Here is a 22212-nt window from a genome sequence, read left to right on the forward strand (position 1 = left end):
TTGGAAGATGATATTAGCATTTCCATATCATTACTTTAAGAGATTTTGAAAGTATTTCTAAACAACTTCCCGATCGGAGACGAGCCAGCCTCGGGCTGAAAGTCTCTTTAATAAAGACACAAAAAAAAAATAAACAACTTCCCACAAACCACGTAGGCCGAATTTTCACATTTTCAAACCCACCCCTCTTTCCCCCCTAGTAGAATTTTCCAAAACCCCTCCCCCATCCCCTTGAAGTCTACGTAGTCTTTTTCAAATTTAACAAAATGTCATAAGTGATTGGAAAAAATTGGAAATCAACCACGTTTTCAGCAATTCAGATATACAAATTTCAAACCGAACAAAATCAAACTGAATAAAATCCAACTCAATATCAATTAAAAATTCAAAACGAAATCAAATTCAATCCTCTGTCCATAGCTCGTGAAACCAAATCTCGAAGCCAATTAATTTAATTTTTGTTGGATTTGATTCCTCCTAGAGGTGTGCGCCACCGCCACCGGCACTTGCATAGGCGCGCCACTGCTTAAAATCTGTCACGCATCTGAATTATAATTCTGCATGCCGATTCAAATTTGTAGAAAACCCAAGAATTTTCAGAATTTCGAGTTGAAATTCCGAGAACGTCAAGTCTACATTCATAGAAATTCATACATAGAAATACATATATAGAATACATACATAGAAATTCCGTAGAATTTCCCGATTGATAACCTTCAAAGTTTCCAGGTAATACTCCAAAGAACTCTCCGTGATAATTCCGATATTTTTCTTAAAAATTCCATTCCGTTGAAATCTCAAGAATTTTTTCTAAATTCCAAAAGTTTTCCCGTTAAAATGTCGAGTAATTTTCCGTGAATATTATGAATTATTTCCCGTTGAAACTAAAGGTTAAAGGTTTCTTAGGATATTTTGACATTTCTCTTGCAAAGTAGAAGCGATTTCCTGAAGAAATTTAAAAAGATCCTATGGGCATTCCAAAGAGTTTTCCAGATAATTTTCGGTGGAAATTATGGAGGATTTCAGTTGAATTTGTGGTGAATTTATCGTAAAAAAATAGAATCAATTTTCATGAAAATTACTAATGCTTTCTTACAAGAATTGCAATATTTTTTTGTGAAAACTTAGAGAGTTTTTGGTGAGAAATTAAAATAATTTCTCGCGAAAGTTTTGAAAAATTTCTTTTTCATAGATAATTTCAAAAAAATTTCATTAGAACTGCCGAAGAAATTGCCGTTAAATTTTGAAGAATTTCGCTTATATGTATGTCCAAAGAATTCCTCGCGAAAATTCCAAGAATTTCAGAAATTAAGAAAAAATTCCCGGGGACTTCCCAGAAAATCTTCAGTGGAAATTCTGAAGAATTTCTCACGGAAATTTCGGAGAATTCCCCTTACAAGTTCCAAAGAATGCCTTTTGGAAATTCCAAAGACTTCTTCTTGTATATTCCAAAATGCTTACTTTGTAAATTCTCAATAATTTTTCGTCGAAGTGCGATATAATTCCCCGTGGAAATTCTAAAGAATCACTTGTAGTTTCTAGAGAAGTTCCTTCCGAAAATCAAAAAATATTTTAGTAGAATCTACAATGTAATCAATGTAATCCAAGTGGAAATTTTGAAATTTTTTCGAATTTTTTTATAGAATACTTTGGAGAATTTTCGTGCTCAACACAGAAGAATTTGCTGGTAAAATCATGATATTTTTAAGCCGCAGTTCAGACTATTACTTCAGTGAAATCCATAAGAGATTCGAGAGATTATTTCGGTAAAATCTTGAAAAAAAAACGGAAAAATCGAAAAAAAAAAATCAAACAAGTGAACTTTTAACAAAGCTGCTGTATTAAATGTTTTCCGAAAAAAAAGTAAAAAAAGTCTACATAGATTTTTTTTATACCCCCGCCCCCCTTAGTAGACTGACGTAGACTTTTTCGAACCCCCTCCCCTTCAAGAGTCCACGTGGTTTATGGAAAACCCCTAAAGGAATTTCTTAAGGAATATTTGAAGGAACTTCCGCAGGAATGAAGATTTATGAAGAAATTTCTAATAGAATTTCAGAGGAAATGCCTACTGGTATTTCTGAAGTAATTCCTAGATTTCTCCAGGATTTTTTTTTGTAATTCTCCAAAAAATCCTATGGAGATTCGTCCAGGAATTCCCTCCGGAAACGAATTCCAGAAAGTCTTTCGAAAAATCTCTCAACTATATTCCTTCAGAAATTTGTTTAAGAAAACCTTGGGAACATCGTTAAGGTGTTTTCCCGAAAATTCCTCAAGAAATTCTTCTAAGAACTCTTTTGGAATTCCTTGAAAAGTTCTAGAATGAAATTTCCTTAAGAATTCCTGAACAAGTTCTTGAAGGAATATCCGTAGAAGTCCCTGCAGGTTTTTTTTTCAAAGTAACTCCTGAAGAAACTTCTGACAGTCTTAGATATCTCCGAAAATTCCTTTGGACATTCCGTCAAGACCTTGTTCAGAAATTCGGATATACCTTCTGAAAATCCTGAAAAAATTTTTACGGAATAATCGCGTGAAAAAGTGTCACTCATTTTTCGGGCACTTATCCTCTACCGATTTGCTCGCAACAAGTTGCATTCAACGCAGAATCCTGTCCCATTATTTCCTATTAAAAATTGGTCAGATCGGCCTATGGGTTATGGCCAAAAAACTATTTCTTAAATTCACGAGAAAGGCACCATCACGGCTAGGTGAATTAATCTGGGTTTTGATAAATAGTATCCATCTGTCTGTAAATTGTTTTTTTTTTTCTTTATTATCGAGACTTTCAGCCCGAGCCTCTGTAAATTGTCTAATTGTATGGTCAATATCCCTTTTATGAAAATAATTATATCAAAAATCCCTTCATTAGTAAATAATGCCAAATCTACGATATGCAAAATTACCTTCCTTATATAATTCTTTTTCTATTCTTTAGCCACCAATAATAATCTGAATTTTCAGTTTTACATTCTGGCAAAATTGTCTATTCTGGGGAATGGCTTATTTCTGTCAATCGATCTGATCCTTTCGGCATTCGAATCGAAACGGTAGCATCGACAGATTTTTCTGAAGGGTTGCCATTTGTCACGCTTTGTCTTTTAAACAAACACATCTGCAAAGCCACGTGTTTGCCTAGCAACAGATGTTAAATATACGCACACTGTCAAGCTTCATGCCGCTATAAGCACATAATATAGGGTAATAACCTTTTCTTGATGCATTTTATCAATTCTTGACTCAATCGTCTAATTCCATTTTTTTTTGCTTTGAATTAATTAATGAGGGAAATGTGGGATTTAATTCGAATGCTTTGTTGCTAGACGTTCTATAAAATGCTTGAACAAATATTATTCGGAAAAGTTGTAAAAGAAGGCCATTTGCAATTAAATATAAGTGCTTGCCTATAGTGATGATAAGATTTACTATAGTTATTATAGTTGGAATTCTGTTCTCATTACTCTGTTTTCAGATATCAAATCATTCTCATTCATTTTCTATATTATAGCTGCCGTTTTTTAATTAATTTGAAATTTATATGGACCAAACATAACTTATTTTCTCCATGGTGACTGAAATCCTGATGATTAACTGATAAGCAGTAAAAAACTTCAGTCCCATACCTGCATAGTACGAAGGATCGTCTGAACAGTCACGCGACGCCACAGTGTGTGACTAATCATAAGTGTTTTCGACGGCTACGAGACATTATCCCCGAAGAGAACAAAGATAAGAGCATCCCGTCTTCTGGGTGGAAGATTGTGTGCTGAACGCTTCTGATGAGTGAAGCCTTATCACTGGGATGGCGACGTTGAAGAGCGTAAAAAATATTTTCGAAGAATATTGACTTACCCACACGAATGACGACCTAAATAAATACAAGTTCGCAAAATAGTCCACATTCTGGTCGATGGATAGATGAAACAGTTGAACAGCGGTGGTCAGTCGCACGGAGAAGTTGATGGAGTGAAGACTGCGAGTGATTGTAAAAACCTGTTTATCAAAAGAAGGTAGTGACTTTGTTCGCTCAATTAGCTACTGATAAGCACTCGCTATCGGTTTCCAGTGCGAGCCCCCAGCAGAGCAGTCATTCACTCTTATAAGAAAATCAATGGTCCATTGAAAGAAGAGGACAAAATAAGAAGCAAATTTGCGATATACGCACTGACGGGCGCTGATGCAATCGAACCGCAACACAACAACAGGTTCATACATATGTTGACGGCATCGTGGTCGGCAACGAGTGATTGGTATATTTATTATAAGTCTCTGCATACCATACCAGCGAAGTGGTGGGCTTTTGCAAGTGAAGCTTCAAAACTGATAAGGCAACAGAGCAAAGCTGTTATCGTTCCTCAGCTCCTGGTGGGAAAAAAAGAACGGAAGTACCTACCTGGCTACTTATTGTAAGATAGGAGCATTTATCTGCGTCGCGGAGTGAAATATTTTGCTGCGATTATTTTATTAGGTGTGACGAATTTCAACACCCGATTTGGGATTAATTCCAAGGATTCAACAAATTACGCAGAACAAGCAGCGATAGCGGCTTCAGGATGCACGGCAAAGGTGAAGGCAGTGGATTCAAAACCGGGCTGATCGACTTTACCGCCGGATCGTTGGGTGAGTTTCGATGGATTTAACTGGCTCGAACTAGCTTCTAAGCGATTTAAAATTATTGCCCAAAACTCGTTCCATAATATTAGCGTTTCAAAGGAAGAAGATATCTTAACGATTCACAAATGAACCAAATAATAAAACGTTTCACAAGACCTTCGAACAATCGCAAAGAAAACAATGTGTATGACCGCGACGTTTTTGCGATAAGGTACGCACGTGTTTCTTTAGCCAAACCTTGACTTTTAGCACATACTTTAAGACTTGGAAAGATTTTAACTGATTTCCAGTGATGGTGTGATAGGAAGCAAGCACCACTTGGTAAGAGGAATTCGCTTATTTCACTTTATTTATCGATGTAACGATAGACTGTTAGTTAGATCAAATTTCAAAGCTCTGAAGTAGAGATATCTTAAGATAGAACAAGTAAAACATATTGTTTATATTCATATCTAGGTACACATTACATATAAATTGGACTTACTTTTGACCCGGTTTCTTAGGGACTTCCGCTTACAAGGAGCAAATCCTTCCAGGGGAATATATCTATGATACTATTAATCAGTAGATTCTTGCTGATAAAACCAAATGTATTCTATGAAAAAAAAAAAACAAAAAAAATGTGGACGCACACAAAGCATCAAGTACCGTCTATAGCAGTTATCTGTATGGTACTTCCGATCATAGTCTTGTGCGGGTCAGTAAGCCTCTATCCATTGGTGTTAATTTGGCGTTTGTTATCACTCATCCCGAATCAATGCAAAAACTTATCGATTTGTGTCTCCTGTTATAGCTTGAGCACACCAGACTGTTTTAGTTGTTTTACTTGTGACTTCGGAAGGGATCAAGGCTGCGGCAGTTTGCAACCCAGGGGGGGGGGGGGTTGTTGGGTTTTGCTGGATCTATTATCGAGCGGCAAAGAATGGCTCCGGTATGGACGGTTTTTGATAGCGGCTCCCTTACTGCTTGTCCGTACAGTTGGCATCACCACCCCGGGTGCGTCGAGCGTTCACAGTTCCGAGTTCCATGGCCGGAACGGCGATAGTTCATCATTGAGTAACGTCTCGATGCGTCGGTTTGTATTTGGTCCATTCGATTACTGTGCTGCTGATGGGCACTTTGTCACCATCTTGTTAACCTATTACCGAAAACAAAGCTTGCTGTCGAGGGTAACACCAAAGTTTTCGGCCTCAACGACCCATTCCACAGTCGTGCAATTGATGATGATGTTACAGTCCTCTCTCAGGCGGAACATGTTTAGGGGATTGACAGTGTGGAAAAATGATGACCTGGGTCTTCGCCGCGTTGATGCAGATCTTTCAGCTGATGGGGACATTCAGGCCTCGTTGGAGTTTTGCCACTAGCACTCCGATCACTGATCCATCGGCGATCAGTCTACCTTTGTAGACGAGAAAGGTGTTATCTGCGAACAGAGAATAAATTGTAGCCTTCAGGAGGTTCTGGCTTGTGGGAGGTGAACAGATTGAACAGCAGGTGTTCGAGGATACCACGCTGGGGGACCTATCAGGCCCTATCAAAGCGACCGTGTGCCGCTCAAAGCGCACTAGCCTAGTCCTGGTGTTGGGTGGGACTTTAAACAAATTTGACCCGACTGATCGAGCGTCTAGCCACCAAGGAGGTGCGGCTCCAACAGCGTCTGTTCTGGCATCCAGCGGCTGAGTATGAAATGCTATTCCCCGGAAGCTATACCTAAGATGGCAGCCCCATCCCGGTGGATAGGGAACCTTGGGCCAACAACCTACTGTTCCCGAAACATCAATTTGTTCCAGAATCCGATAATGAAAGAATACGGACTGATTTTACGGCGACGACTCTTAGCGCGAAACAACGGACACGAATAGGAACATGGAACGTTTTAACCCTAGCCCAGCAGGGTAAATTGGCACAACTTGCCAATGAGGCACGCCGCATGAAGCTTGAGATCCTGGGACTGAGTGAAGTCCTTTGGAGAACACAGAACGCCGTCGGGACAAGTCCTGCTATACTCTGGTTTACGAGGTAAACACGCTCCCCGGCATCGCGGAGTTGGCTTCCTACTAAGCGCTCAGGCAGACTCTGCGCTTATGAAGTGGGAACCTATAAGTGAAAGGATAATCGTTGCCAGATTTAGAACACGGGTCCGAAACCTTACTATAATCCAATGTTCTGCGCCAATCGATGCTGCCGATTTGCAAGACAAAGAGAACTTCTACAGTCAACTCAATGCCGTCGTAGATAGAATTCCGAAGGTTGATATCAAGATCTGTTTGGGCGACTTCAATGCGAAGATCGGATCCGACAACTCGAACCTTGAGCGCGTTATAGGACTTCATGGTCTCGGAGAAATGAGCGAAAACGGAGAGCTGTTCGCAGAATTTTGTGGTAATAACGACATGGTGATCGGGGGATCGCTCTTCCCTCATCGACCGGTTCACAAGGTCACGTGGGTCTCCCGTGACGGCTTTACAGAAAATCAAATCGACCACATCTGCATCAGCCGAAAATGGAAACGGAGTCTTCTTGATGTACGGAATAAACGTAGTGCAGATATCGCATCTGATCATCACCTCCTCATCGGCGAAATACGCCTGCGCATTGCGCGGATTCGTCGGCAGGAGGAAAGAGTTGGACGACGATTCAACACACGCCGACTGGAAGATGCCACGGTGAGGACGTTGAAGAACTGCAGACTATATCTGCGTGCTGCAGATATTCCGGAAGGTGACAGCGTGGAAGACCAATGGACCGCCATCAAGAATGCCTTCAACAATCTGGGCGAACTACGCACCCAGAGAAAACAATAAATCACCGATGAGACCTGGAGGATGATAGAGGAGCGAAGAGAAGCCAAAGCCGCGATAGAGCGAAACCAGAGGAGCAAAGTCTTAGCCCGTCAACGATACGCGGCTCTTGAGAAGGAAGTAAAACGCTCATGTCGACGGGACAAGCGAGCGTGGGCAGACTCTCTGGCCGACGAAGGAGAGAGAGCCGCCGAAACCGGGGACATTCGCCTCCTCTACGATATCTCACGACGCTTAAGCGGGGCGAAGATGAATGCAACGATGCCTGTGAAAGACGCGAATGATCAGTTATTGGCCGACCCAACTGACCAGCTGAAACGCTGGTTCGAGCACTTCGAACAACTTTTTCAAGTGCCAGCCAGGCCATCACCACCTCGGCATGATCTGCCTAGGATCCTACGTATAACACGCGTCAATACCGAAGCTCCATCACTGCTAGAGATTCAAACAGCCATCCAAAGCATGAAATCGAATAAAGCCCCAGGGGTCGACCGCATATCAGCCGAGATGCTCAAAGCTGACCCCATGACATCCGCTCAACTACTGCATCGTTTATTTCGTAATATCTGGGACACCGCAACTTTCCCGGTCGACTGGATGCAAGGTATCTTAGTGAAGATTCCCAAAAAGGATGACCTTACTGTATGCGATAACTGGCGAGGCATTATGTTGCTGGGTACCGTTCTCAAAGTTCTGTGCAAAATTATCCTAACCCGGATTCAGGAGAAGATCGATGCGACTCTCCGGCGGCAGCAAGCCGGATTCCGTGCCGGAAGATCCTGTGTGGACCATATTTTTACGCTCCGCATAATTCTGGAGCAGATCAACGAATTCCAGAGTCCCTTTACTTGGTATTCATTGACTACGAAAAAGCTTTCGACCGTCTCAATCAAGAGAATATGTGGGGCGCCCTGAGACGCAAGGGGGTTCCTGAGAAAATCATCGGCCTCATCGAAGCACAGAATGCTGCACAATGGGGTCCTGTCCGGCCCTATCCGGGTCGTAGCTGGTGTGAGGCAAGGATGTATTCTATCACCGTTATTGTTCCTCATCGTAATCGATGAGATTCTGGTAGATCCTCCTCAGCAGGTTTAGTCATCAACGTCAACAAAACCAAATTGTTGGATGTAAACACGGTGACTCCTTCCAGTTTCACAGTAGCCGGGCAACCAGTGGAGAATGTTGAAAGCTTCCAATATCTTGGTAGCCAAATGGCGTCAGACGGTGGTACCAAGATCGACATAGGTGCACGGATCAAGAAAGCAAGGGCTGCCTTTGCGAGTTAAAGAAATATCTGGAAAAACAGGCAAATAAGTGAACGCACCAAAATACGACTTTTCAACTCTAACGTGAAATCTGTGCTGTTATACGCTAGCGAAACATGGTGTGTATCAGTGGAGAACACTCAACGGCTGCAGGTGTTCATTAACAGATGCCTGCGGTATATAATTCGGGCCTGGTGGCCTCACAACTGGATCTCAAACAACGAGCTCCATCGTCGTTGTCACCAGAGGCCGATAGCAACAGAAATTCGGGATCGGAAGTGGGGCTGGGTCGGCCACACTCTACGTAGGGGCGGAAACGAAATCTGTAAACAAGCATTAGACTGGAACCCAGCGGGACATCGCAGCAGAGGCAGACCCAGAGGCTCATGGCGGCGAAGCCTTAATAAAGAAATAAAAGAAGTCGACCGAAATCTAACCTGGCAACAGGTTAAAGCGATAGCCGGGCAACGCTCAGGATGGAGATCTTTCAAGTCGGCCCTTTGCACCATCGGAGGTGTACAGGATCCATAAGTAAGTAAAATTACGCTGGGGGACCCCTGCGGTGATGTGTGCATCGGAACTCGCTCCACTGATAGATACCCGAAATGTCCTCACCTACAGATAAATGTGGATGATTTTCAACAGGTAGCTGAATTTTGAAAATGTTGGAAGGCTTCAGATCGCTATTCTCTAGAGCTTCCTTCGCATCATCATCGTTGAGGGAGGCCACGCAACACGACTGTGAGGATGTCGGGTGTAGAACTGGAATAGTTTTGAGTTCAGGTACTCAAGTATCTTCTCGTAGTTAGACGATGTTGGGTCATTAGACCGAACGAGAAGTGAGACGTAGGAAGTGAAAAGTGAATGGTGAGAAATGAGAATTTTGCAATTAGATGTGATATTTGGAAGATTTGGAAGAGGGGAAATGTGAGAAGGGAGAGGGGAGATGTGAAAAGTATGTGAGGGGAAAGTGAGAAGTGAGAAGGAAGAGGGAACAATCAAAGAGGAATAAAGAGGAAGATAGTACGTAGAAGAAAGAAAGAAGATTGAAGAAGGAATGAGGAAGTAGAAAAATTGTAAAAGAAAAAGGAAGAAGGAAGCAGGAAGAACGAAGCTAGCAATAAGAAAGAGAAGATAGAAAAAAGAAGGAAAAGGGAAGAATTGACGTCTCCTTTCAACTTCTTATGTTCACTCCTAACTTTTTACTTCTTATTTGACCCAATGACCATTCAGCTTAATGACCGTTCGGCGTAAAGATCATTCGGCGTTAACCCCCTCTTTCTTTTTTCAAAGATTTCCATAAGAAGCAATCACCTATGAAACAAATGTTAGAACAAGAGTTATTTGGCATAGCTAAAATTAGTGGAAAACGAAAAAGAAAGTTTTTGATTGTAAATCAATAGTTACTTGATTGTTTTCAAAAATTTCACTATTCTTACACAACATTGATTATTTTTGCAGTCTAATGAGACTATAAAGTTGTGCCAAATAATGCTTTTTGTTGTTGAAATAATTGGATGAATGTTGGAAGGTGCAAAATTTGATAGAGATTTTAGTTATTAGTTTCACTCTGTCGACATAGAGCCTAAAGGTGCACGTAAGGCCCGTGCGATCAATTTCCGATGGTCGAGGCACAGGTCCATCGAATTACTTTCCACATAAACGGGAGGCATTTCTCCGTCCACTCAGGTCTCTCATAAGCAATAGTTGCTGTCTTTTTCTTTTCTCTATTTTTCATCATGAAAAAATTGTTGCTTGAGAGAAGCTTTGCACTTCGCTCGTTGAAAGCTGGCCGCAGCCTCTTCCATAACGGGACTCGGCGACGAACACACCAACGCGAGAACACGACACGAGAAACGATCAAACGAAAAAAAAAATTGGGGTTGTATACAAGACACGACCGCTCGACGTAAACTACGCAAAACCAAATATAGTACACTGAACCAACTATATAGAAGAGAAGGAATTATCCCATCGACACTACTACCCAGCTCTAGCAGCATCTCTCACTATGTGAAGGAGTGGGGCCCCAATGTCTAGCAGCTGAGCTAGCCCATTTGTACACCCCAGTTCAATAGGTTGGGGTCAGGAAATGGGGTCTTCCGAACTCCTTATGTCGGCAAGTACTCTCAGTCAATGAATTCTTCTCTGCCTGAGTGTTCCAATTTGCAGTGCTTCATCCGCTCCTCGTCACATGCAGTCCGACATATCCATCTGCTACCAGAACGTTGGAGGAATTAACGTCCTTCTGGACGAATATCGACTAGCTGTTCTGGATCAGAACTACGACGTCATAGTGTTTACTGATTCTCGAACTATTTCGAGCTACGTTTTTGGAGCCGGCTACGAAGTTTCTCGCTGTGATCGCAACACGGAGAATAGCAGGAAAACTACCGGAGGTGGCGTACTTGTTGCAGTTAACTCCAGCTTGAAAGCAAAAATGGTTGAGGACGATTCTTGGAACACCGTTGAGCAAGTATGGGTTGTTATTCAGCTTGGTGACAGACAACTATTCCTCTGTGCTGTGTACATCTCTCCGGATCGGACTCGCGACTTGGATCTCATTGACACACACTGTATCTATCGATCTGTATCTTGTGCTTCAGATATGGCCGCGCCTTGTGATGAGGTTGTGATTTTGGGCGACTTCAACCTTACAAGCATTACATGGACTCCTATTCACAGCGGCTTTTTCTTTTTCTTTTCTCACTTTTTCTCACATCATGGTGTACATCATCGACAGGCATGTCCCAAAAAAGTCCGTTCGATCAGACTCTCGGATCCCGTGGATGACAAATGCTCTCCGGTCGCTGAAAAGGTGCAAGAAAGCTGCACTCAAAAGTTACACGAAACACCGTACGTTGCCACTCTAATTCCACTATGTCAGAATCAACAACGAGTATAAGCGGATCAGTCGTTACCAGAGAGGGATACAGCGACGACTAAGATCTCACCCAAAGTCCTTTTGGAGCTACGTAAATGAACAGCGCAAAGAGACTGGATTTCCATCGCCCATGGTATTCAATAGTGAATCTGCAAGCACCCAACAAGGTATATGCGAAATGTTCGGTAATTACTTTTTCACAAAAGAAGGAGCCGATCCGGCTTAGTTACTCTCTTCTCGACACGACCATCAACCGAGTGCATTGCGTGAAAGATTTGGGAGTTTTTCTGGATTCGCAACTTACATTTACCCAGCACATATCCTTTGTCGTCGATAAAGCGGCCAGAACGATTGGCTTTGTGTTCAGGGTGGGGAAAAATTTCACCGACGTACATTGCTTGAAGGCACTTCACTGCTCTCTCGTCCGGTCTACGTTGGAATACTGCTCGGCGGTCTGGTGTCCTCACTACAAAAATGGATAGGAGCGCATCGAATCAATACAACGCCGCTTTGTTCGTTTTGCATTGCGCAAACTACCATGGAGAGATCCATTTCGCCTCCCTAGTTACTGTGAAATCTGCATTGTGCTCCTACTGTCGCTGAAAGCGATGCCTGCTACGATGCGCATAAAGCAGGGACGTTTTGAAGGGTGCATAAATCCTATGCGTTACCTAAGCATGATGAGGTTATAAAGCACCCTCTCACATCCCTCTACTTCCCCGGAAAAGGTTTACTCAGTTGAAAACGAATTAACACCAAATATCGGAATCAATAGATACTGAGAACCCAGTACATTTACCGGATCGAACCAGTGAGCAAACTTCAATGCTCCCGGAACTCTCCCACGTGCAAAACACAAACAGTAGCGCTGGGTCGCTTGGGTTTCCTCCAACTGTGAGAAACCAGCACCAGCGGTTCTGTACTCTTTTGCCGGCTCGACACCAGTGAGCAAACTTGTTCCCGGAAAGAAAACTTTCCCGTGCAAATCAAAAACAGTAGCCCTGGGTCGCTCGGGTTTTCTCCATTTGTGAAAAACCAGCACCAATGGTTCCGTATCATTGCGCATCAGTTTTTGAAAACGTAAACCTACCTGTAGTTTTTCTTTGCCCAGTAACTAATTCAACTGCAACTTTTTATTAATTGAAATGGAAGGAGAAAGAAAATGCCAGCTAGACAAGGTGGCCCTTGGCAGGATCGCCATTTGTGAAATCTGCCTTGTGCTCCTACTGTCACCCAGCACACACAACCTGCTTGCTTGGTAGTTCAACACGAAAGAGGACGATTCTTTGTCGCTGAAAGCGATGCCTGCTACGATGCGCATAAAGCAGGGACGTATTTAAGGGTGCATAAATCCTATGCGTTACCTAAACATGATGAGGTTATAAAGCACCCTCTCACAGCTACGAGGACCGCTACCAGCTGATCGACCTTCTTCCGTTGCGTATCCATAGGGACTTAAGCAGAGCACTGTCCGTCGCTGATATTATACGAGGATCGATTGTCCCGACATTCTGCAACAAATTAACATTAACGTGCAACATCGGCCATTGCAGAATAGCATAATGTTGAGACTTCCCCTTCGCCGCACCAACTATGGTTTGGGCTACGCATTGTACGGGCTACAGAGAGTTTTTAATAGGGTGGCATCAGTATTTGACTACCACTTGACAAGAGATGCGCTTTGCCGTAGTTTTGTAAATGTTTTTCGTCGTAGTAGCTGACGCGCATATGCCAGATAAGTGTATTTAAGTCCCATGACAATTTTATGTTTCGTTGTGATTTTACTGTTTTATTAATTAGTTATTATTGTAGTGACCATACTAGTTTTAAATCATCATTAGGATTACGAACAATCTGTTGATGTACACCATAAATAAACAAATAATTGATAATACTTTAAAAGTAGGCAATTACCATGGATTGGAACACGCTGTATAGGAAATACCGTGATGTGCCCTAATTTCGCGCGCGCCCTAACTTCGCGCATTATAAAATCATTTATTTTTTTCAATTTTTAGGTACCAGTCAAAATTGAAAAATCTGGAGGATTACAAAATATCATTGTTGTTGAATGTTTTTCACGAAAGAATTTGAAAAACAAACTTGGTTTAGTACACCAAATAAAATTATTTCAATTTGGTCCTCCTATCGACCGCCATATTTGCTTGTGCTTAGCACAGAGACGAAGAACATGACCCAAGTAAACAAATGATTTTACTGTACAAAACTGGCTACTTTTTGGAAATATTTGTATCCATTATGCTCTGTTGGATATGTTTATTCGTCATTACTATTGAAAAGTGTAAAATTTATTAATATTGTGTTTATTTAGACTTTCGCTTCGTGAGCGAAATTAGGTATATGAGAGTAATTATGGTGCCTAATTTCGTTTATTGTTGTTGCGTAGTTTCATTTGCAACATTCTGATGAACCAAAAGCAATATAATACACAGAACAGTTTTACACTGAATAGAACCCGAAAAGTTCATTCCCATACGCTTTTTATCTAATTTTCAGACGGATAACCACCGACATCGACTAATGTTGATTTGAAAAATCTTATAGATCAGTGCCTGCAATAGCTACCAAATCCGATGTGTAAAATGATGCTAAACTTAAGCTAAAACTACAGCAGCTTTTTCGATAATGTATATAATATTGAAGATGTCTTGAATAAAACACATATTTGAAGATGTCCTATGTAAGAGATTTTAAGACTTTTTTCATGACGTCTCGAAAATTTAAACTTTTTTTATACACCAGCTAAACATTGCTCGTACAATGCCTTTTTTCTTAAAATATGGTTTATATTTCAAAAGCAAACGATATTTTAGGAATTATGACTTGTGTCAACTAAAATGCATAAAGTAAACTCTAAGCAAAGCTCCAGGGTCGAAATATAGGCACATACCATTTCTACTAAAGAATGGGTCACTGACGGCTGTCTGATACCGTTATCTGCATATTTTGAACAATGGATGCATGCTTCTATTGGTTAATTGATTATATTTCATCAAACCAATAACAATATTCAATTTCAAACATGAGCGAAGTTAGGAACACTTTTGCGCGAAATTAAGAACTATCCTATTTTCTTGCGCGAAATAAGGAGCATACAACGGTTTCGGATTCATACTCCAATTTTTTAAAATAGCAGCAAAATTTGCAAGTATCATTTTTTTGAAAACCTAGAATCCTTCTACTATGTGATGCAGTAGCAAATGTTTCCAAATGGCCACTACATGTTTTTTAATGAACGTTTTAACTTGGTCAGATCTTAAGTGCGCGAAATTAGGGTACTTCACGGTACATGATGCATGAAAGAACTGCAATTTTCAATAGTTTAGCGTTGATATTCAAAAGTTTCAGTAATATTGACAAATTGATGGAGAGTTTGTGAATCGATTGATATATAAGTCTTCAAAATCCATTGAAAGATAAAGGACCTATCAATGTTACAAATCTTACATGATTTCGTGACGGTCCCAAATTTTGAAATTTTCATTTTACACCCTATATCCGAGTCTTCCTCTTAGACGTAGTTTACGTCAAAAACAGAAATTTCATAAAGCTAACCACTTTAATCACTTTCCTTTACATTGTAGGTGGAGTGGCCCTGGTCTACGTCAGTCAACCGATGGACACCGTCAAAGTGAAAATGCAGACCTTCCCCACGTTGTACAAAAACATGGTCGACTGTACAATGCGAACCTTCAGACGGGACGGCGTCGTACGGGGACTCTACGCGGGAACCATTCCGGCTATCGTTGCCAACGTGGCCGAAAATTCAGTACTGTTTGCTGCCTACGGAGCGTGCCAAAATCTCGTAGCCACCGTCGTACGAAAGCCATCCGTCAGTGAACTCACAGCGCTGGACAACGCCACAGCCGGATTCTTGGCCGCGTTCTTCTCCTCCTTCACTCTCTGTCCGACGGAACTAATCAAATGCAAACTTCAAGCCCTTCGCGAGGTGCAGCAAAACAATCTGAAGGCGAACGAAAAGGTGCCGAAGGTATCGCCATTTCAGCTAACGCGGCAGATCCTCCGAACCGAGGGCATTCCGGGTATGTTCCGCGGACTGACGTCCACCTTCGCGCGAGAGATGCCCGGCTATTTCTTCTTCTTCGGAGGGTACGAAGCATCGAGAGACCTGATGACCGAACCGGGCCAATCCAAGGACGACATCGGACCGCTGAAGACGATGGTCGCCGGAGCCGTCGGAGGGGTGGCCCTGTGGACGGCCATCTTCCCGGCGGATGTGATCAAGAGTCGGATACAGGTGCAAAGTCTGAGGCTAAGCATGACCCAGGTGGGGGCGGACATTTTCCGAAAGGAGGGATTCCTAGCGTTCTACAATGGGCTACAGCCGACGATCGTGCGGACGATCCCGGCCACGGCGGTTCTTTTTGTCGTCTACGAGTACACGAAAAAGCTGATGACGGAGCTGTTCGTCTAGAAGTAGCGGATGTTCTACTTTTGCATTTCTCGGGTACTTATTCAAAAGGACGTATGTGATTTTGTAAACAAAGATTCAAACGTCGATTTGTCCAATCTGATAGCACTCCCACGCAAACCAACACCACCAACAGATAGCCGAAGACTTCATCTACCTGTCTGTGGTGATAGTTTGCGTGGGAGTGCTATCAGAATGGACAAATCGACGCTTGAATCTTTGTTTACGAAATCACATACGTCCTTTTGAATAAGTACCCGAGATTTATTGTACAGTTTATGCATTTCATTTTTGGTTTCCTGCCAACTCTGCCTTTGTACGTGTTAGATTTTAAGAAATATAAAATCACGTTGAATCTGTGTTATGTAAATTACGCATATTTGAAGTTTTGTTTTCCCGGTACATACCTGACCAGCTCATCGTTTGTCTAACATTGGGTTCAGCCTATCAAAGAGGAACTTTTCTTTTGCTTCCAATTCGAAAGGCCAATTATGCCACGGAATCTGTGTTTGGTGGAGAAGCAGAAAATTATAGTCAGATCACATGCCCAAATGTGTAGACACCAAATCCTTCTACTCACCACCAAAGTCTCCACTCCGATCAGCCCAAGTTGCTTCAACTTCATAGCAAATCCACCCGTCTCTCGATTCTGGTCCCGTATGTAGCAATTCCATCCTCCCGCCACGACGGCAATCAGCCTTAGGCTTTTTCGCTCGGCATCGTCCTTCAGTAGATACTCCCTGCTTAGAATATCGCCAGAGTACTGTTTCGGACATAGTGCGGCCACATCTAGGAACTGCCTCTGGTCGTCGTCCCACAGCAGTAGAACATCCGGTCGTTGGAAGTGCGGCAGCAGGTGGATAATGTGCGCGAACTTGTGCCGCTTTTGGAAGGCATTTTGGATTTCAAGCAGTATCCGATCAGACTTGGTCAGCCGGTGTTCCAAACTAGGGACGTAATCTTGGGTCAACTTGGCGACCACCTTGAATGGCTTTTCCGGGAAGTAATTACCGGAGTAGTTTGAATTCTTCAAATTTATTCTAAGGAAAGCATCCAAAGATATCACTTCCCGACCAGCCCCTGCAACGTTACGGCCGTACGTCATGAAAAGGAAACGCTTCTCAAAGGCAGCCGCAATCAGTTGTTCATTGTAAACGTCTTTAAGCGACAGGAAATTCAACAGAGTCAGATAGCACTTTGGATATTGGGTTATCTCTGGGATCCGATTGGGCAATTCCTCAACGATGGCATTCAAAAGTTTCACATCCTTTTTGTCCGCCATGGTCATGTTGCAATGTCCAATTATGAATGCAATTCGTTCCATGTCTTTCAATCGCAACTCTTTAATATCTTTGGTGAAGCGTTCAATGATAGCCTCCAGGCTCGGTTGGTGGCACAGTTGGATATCAGATCCAAGCAGAGCTATATGCAAGCAAGAAAAATGTGACAACCTCGGGATCTCCGGTACCAGCGCCGACAGCAACCGCTCCATAGACGCCGCTTGAGGAATCCTTGAAGAGTACCGAAGTAGTTTTAAAATAGCCGTCAAACTGATGTCCTGGATGTCTTTCGAGTGATGAATGGTTAACTGAAATATCCTTTCGATCAGCTCGAAGCTTCGGATGGGAGTCTCCGTTTTGAAGAAACCCATGCAAAGTATCGAAATGTCGTCAATCTCAAAATCGAAAAAGTTCCTTTTTAAATTGAACTCAATGTCGATCATGTTTTCCACTGGAGTTCGTGTTAGGTTGATATAAAATACCGTCTTAACCAATTGATCTCTTGGAAGTTTCTTCAACTTAGAGCTTATTTTCCACATCGCCTTTCCGACAAATTTGCCCACCTTGGCCACCCGCATCGGGTACCACTGATCCGCCATGAACAGAAGTTTTTGTGTATCCCAACGGTGGACTCGACCGAGACAAACCCTGTCCGCCGCATTCCACAGCTGGACGTAATTTCTCATATCGACTGCGTGTGCTTCTGGCCCAATGCGCGCCAGCAGACCAAGAGCTTCCACCACCTCCTCGTCGGTTAAGCTTTGCATTCGATCAACCATAGCCTCCACGAACCCGTCGTAGCCTTCATCCGATATGCATACACCATCCTGCTTGCAATCGTCCGCCACCCTGTGGAACCAATCCAGCAAGTCCCGCGTCGTGAGCGACTCCCAGTTCCCAACCTCCGCCATGTCCAGAATCTTTCCATCGATCGCTGGTCGCTGTGCGAGTGAATGTACTCCAATTGTGGAGGGCACAAGCTGCAACAAAATGCCATGGGCAAAATCATTCTCCGTGTCGGAGAACTTCTTAGCACCCACAGTTGCCGAGGAGTGCAGCAGGGATCTATGACCGACACTTTTAAGACGACCAACGAAAGGTATGCAAATCCTTCGGGACACAACTCGAACCAAAACCGGACACAACATGGCGCGGCACTTTTTGACTATGGGTTCTACAGAAACTTCATCCTTTGAAACCGGATTTTGGTAGAGATTTTTACGGTGCTGTGGCGATTTCAAAGTTGTTACGCCACGCAACGCAAGGCGAATCACACAAGACAGAATCAAAACAAAACAGCTGCTTCACGATCCCGGTTATTTTGGTATTCGACAGACAAAAGCACGTGGTTTCACGAACACCAACAAAAATCATGTTATCAGTGCTCTGTGCCCTTCAGAAACGAAATGCGAAAGGTTTTAAAGGCACGCTCACACCTCGGGAAAATTTTCCGCCGGATTTTGGTCCCCGTGCATTTTAAATGCGGGATTATTAGAAAAAAAAAGCTGGAATAGTTAGGATTCATCATCGAGTTCATTCGACATCATTCGGTGTGCTTATAGTTTGCCTTCGAATCCCATTGGATTAATCCGGATGTGAAGGAACATCAACGCCCGATTGTGGCTGCAATTTCGGCGGGTGATATTTCAGTATGTGCTTCCGAAATTTGTGCTTCAATTCTTCCAAGTAACCTGGTATGTGAGGTGATTGATATTGGATACCTTTTAAAAGTCATAATAATTGATCAAAACCAACAGGAATTTCTTTTACAAAATCATAATTCTTACCTTCTATTCTTAAGCTTCTCAAAATTATCTTTGGCCAAAAAAATTGGCAAATCCTTCACTTTTACTACCTTTTATAAAAGATAGCACGAAACTATGTGCATTCACGGAACAAACAAATAAAAAATGGCGAGCACACAAATGGAAAATGGTTTGGTACTATTTTTTACGCATTTTTAGGATGATGGTAAATCTATGAAAATGCATATTTTCTACTCCTTATTGAGAAGTAAAAATAATTCATTTTGTGACGTACACTCAGAAATAAAATAAATCTGTGACGGATTTAAAATTAATCTTTCCAGTCATTATTCACTTTTATACCTTACAAAGTATAAACAGTATACTATCGAGAATTATAATTTATACTAAGCCGGAATAACGTAAACATATTTTTGTTTGCATTCTGTCATTTGCAAAATTACATCAAATCGCGTGTGCAACAATGTCCGTTTGAATATTTTCCGGTAAACTTCCCAGACAAAATTCGGCCAAAAATACCAGTCGTTCCATTGCAAGTGTTCCGCGAACTTCCATTATACAAATCCAGAGTTTTTACGGACCGCAATCTAACTAAAATGACCTAAATTGGACTCTATTAGCGTCCGACCGGAGCCACACGACAAGGCAATTGGCAGTGGAAGTGGATATTGCCGAGAACGCCTTTCAATTTGATTTGGACTGCTACAAACGAAGCGACTAGTGCACGCGGTTTTCATCCGTTTGGTGGCCTGTTTGGGCAATTTCCAGAACAGAACTGCAGCCCTTTCTCAAGGACGACTTCCGCCTACAACCCGTAAAAAGTGTGTACACCTGATCCCGGAACTACTCACACAGCTTCGGTGCAAGAAAACGCTCTAACACCTGCCAGCTACGACAAGGGAACAGCTACCCCTATTCCCAGTGGATTATTTGATAGGAAAAACTCGGCCTCTTATTTTGGTAAGACAGCGTCAGTTTTTGGAGGTTGTTTGTATTCAATTAATTATGTTTCCCAGATCGTCGAATCCAATGCGAATGAATGAATGAAGATTAGCTACACTTTCTACATGGACCATGGAGAATGGAGGAGGATTACTGAGCACCGGAAGACGAGCAACACTAATCCACTTCTATGTTCAGCGTGTCAACTATGTCCCGCTTCGTACCTTCAGGTGAACGACCATCACGAATGTGACGAAATGTCGAATTATTTATAAATGAAGAATAAAACATGTATATTTATCTTATTTTGCTATTTCTTTTCAATATTATTAAAGGAAAACCCAGTGACAACAAACAAACATAACCTAGAAACTATGACCAAATCCAAAATAAGCTAACCAATCATAGTGCTTACTTATACTATAGAACATTTTTTGAAATTTATACTATCCCGGTATTTTCGAATAGAATACGAATTTGGGGTCAACCAGGCGAATAGTCATTTAGAATGACTTTTAAACTATTTAGAATAGATTTATTTCAGAGTGTATACAATATAAACTGAAAAATGTGTGAACTGTACTCATAAAAGGTGTAATTTGCGGTTACCGTGTGGTCCCCGTGCATTTTAAATGGGGCCGGGATTTTGATTTTCCGTGCCCAAATCCCGAAAACATCGCATATGCAAAAATACATGGGGAAAAAATCCGCGGATCAAATTAAGCACATTGATGTGAAGCACCACTTTCTTCGCGACCATGTAGCACAAGGACGACTTACAATTGAAGCAATTGGTACAGTGAATCAGATAGCGGACACGTTCACCAAACCCCTGGAACCTGGACGTTTCCGCGAACTAAGGACCCTCCTAGGACTTACCGATTCAGGGGGGGTGTTGGAGTAAATCGGCAACAAAGTATGCTGATGACCTCCTTGGAGACCGAAGGCCTCCATAGCAACATAAGTTTTATTGAATAACCAATTGTAGCAAATCATTCATTCCTGTTCAAGCTCTCCACCGAACAAGTTGAATAAATAGTTTTCTGCTGTTAAACTGCTGTTCTATTTTATTCCGACCATCAAGAACGCAGCGCGGGTGGTCGCACTGCAGCAAGGTACCCGCCAGAACGTGGTGCGTTATAGACCGAAGCGGAGACAGCAGACCCGCCTTTTTAAGAAGAAACGCCACCTGGAAGAAGCGGGGTGCGAGGAGATGGAACAGCTGTGCCGTTCTCAAGAAACACGCAAGTTCTATTAGAAGCTCAACGCATCCAGCAAAGGCTTCGAGTTGTGCAGGGATAAGGATGGGTTAATGACTTTGTTAAGTGAGAGGGTATCCAATTATTACGAGGTGTTCAGACTGCAGCAAGGTAATATATCTTGACGTTTCCATGTTTCCTCAATTGCACGCTAATACAGAGTTGAATTCAAGGAGAGTTTTAAAATTTAATTTGCGAAATCAAGCATTTGTTTGGCGACAATCGAACATTTTTTTTCTGAACAAAGTTTCTACGAAAAAAAATATAAAAAAAATATGAAAAGGGAACGGGCTGAAAGTCTCCTTAATAAAGACACAAAAAAATAAAAAGGGATTTTCGAAGAATATTTGAAGCTCTCATTAAGGATAATGAGCGAAGCTACATTCATTAGTTGGGTGCGCCGTTCTTCGGGGAATCAGACTATTCCTCAATTTATTTTTAAGTTTAAAAAGTATTTTGATTCTGTACTATGATCGAACGGAAATTTGATAGAAAAATTTAGATACTTTTGGGAATTCTCACAAATAAATAAACAAAGGACGATTGGACCAATTTTCAAGAAATATTATCGAACTAAAATGTATTTCCACCAGTATCTCCATGTATGAAGGGCAACTCAGCAATTTTTTTTTTTTCAAAAATGGAAACTGAACCATTGCGTTCTACTCGGCAATCAATGATACAGCTTCTAACAAAATCGAATCGTGTGAATGTGATATAATTTAAACTGGATTTCGGATGAATTAATGCATTACCAATCCATGTTTTATTTAAGGTTATTCTACTTTCCCATTCAAATCGTACAGTTGTCCCACATGAAAAATTTTGAAATCCAAAGTATATTAAGCCATTCAAGGAGCAGAATTGAAACAATTTATGAAATCATGTTTATTCATCAAATATATTCGTTTTACAACCATTCCTACGTTTTAAATTGTCTGCCGCATTGGCCCT

The 22212-nt window shown here is 41.9% G+C and overlaps 2 protein-coding genes and 1 long non-coding RNA gene across 5 annotated transcripts; 2 read left to right on the plus strand and 1 right to left on the minus strand.

The window, feature by feature from the left end:
• Positions 1-3548: 3548 nt before the first annotated feature.
• On the plus strand, positions 3549-16386 carry LOC134206821 (mitochondrial ornithine transporter 1). 2 transcript variants are annotated; one of them, XM_062682551.1, is made up of 3 exons: positions 3549-4614; positions 15164-16038; positions 16274-16386. In XM_062682551.1, exons 1-2 carry the CDS (start codon positions 4548-4550, stop codon positions 16012-16014), a joined length of 918 nt encoding a protein of 305 aa, XP_062538535.1. In that variant the 5' UTR covers positions 3549-4547; the 3' UTR covers positions 16015-16038; positions 16274-16386. The 2 variants fall into 2 exon arrangements, with proteins under 2 accessions (XP_062538535.1, XP_062538536.1); XM_062682552.1 differs by lacking the exon at positions 16274-16386 and having other exon boundaries at positions 3552-4400; positions 4463-4614; positions 15164-16134.
• On the minus strand, positions 5302-18608 carry LOC134206820 (uncharacterized). Of its 2 annotated transcripts, XM_062682550.1 has the most exons (3): positions 16592-18608; positions 16419-16514; positions 5302-6031 (listed from the first exon to the last, which is right to left on the minus strand). In XM_062682550.1, the coding sequence occupies exons 1-2, from the start codon at positions 18437-18439 to the stop codon at positions 16428-16430; spliced, it is 1935 nt and encodes a 644-aa protein (XP_062538534.1). In that variant the 5' UTR covers positions 18440-18608; the 3' UTR covers positions 5302-6031; positions 16419-16427. The 2 variants fall into 2 exon arrangements, with proteins under 2 accessions (XP_062538534.1, XP_062538533.1); XM_062682549.1 differs by lacking the exon at positions 5302-6031 and having other exon boundaries at positions 16375-16514.
• Positions 18609-19406: 798 nt separating this feature from the next.
• Positions 19407-20304, plus strand: LOC134212996 (uncharacterized). The gene is made up of 2 exons (XR_009979382.1): positions 19407-20017; positions 20074-20304. It is a non-coding gene; the product is annotated as an uncharacterized LOC134212996 (long non-coding RNA).
• The last annotated feature ends 1908 nt before the right edge of the window (positions 20305-22212 follow it).

This window comes from Armigeres subalbatus, chromosome 1 (assembly GCF_024139115.2).
Source record: "Armigeres subalbatus isolate Guangzhou_Male chromosome 1, GZ_Asu_2, whole genome shotgun sequence".
Taxonomy (NCBI): domain Eukaryota; kingdom Metazoa; phylum Arthropoda; class Insecta; order Diptera; family Culicidae; genus Armigeres; species Armigeres subalbatus.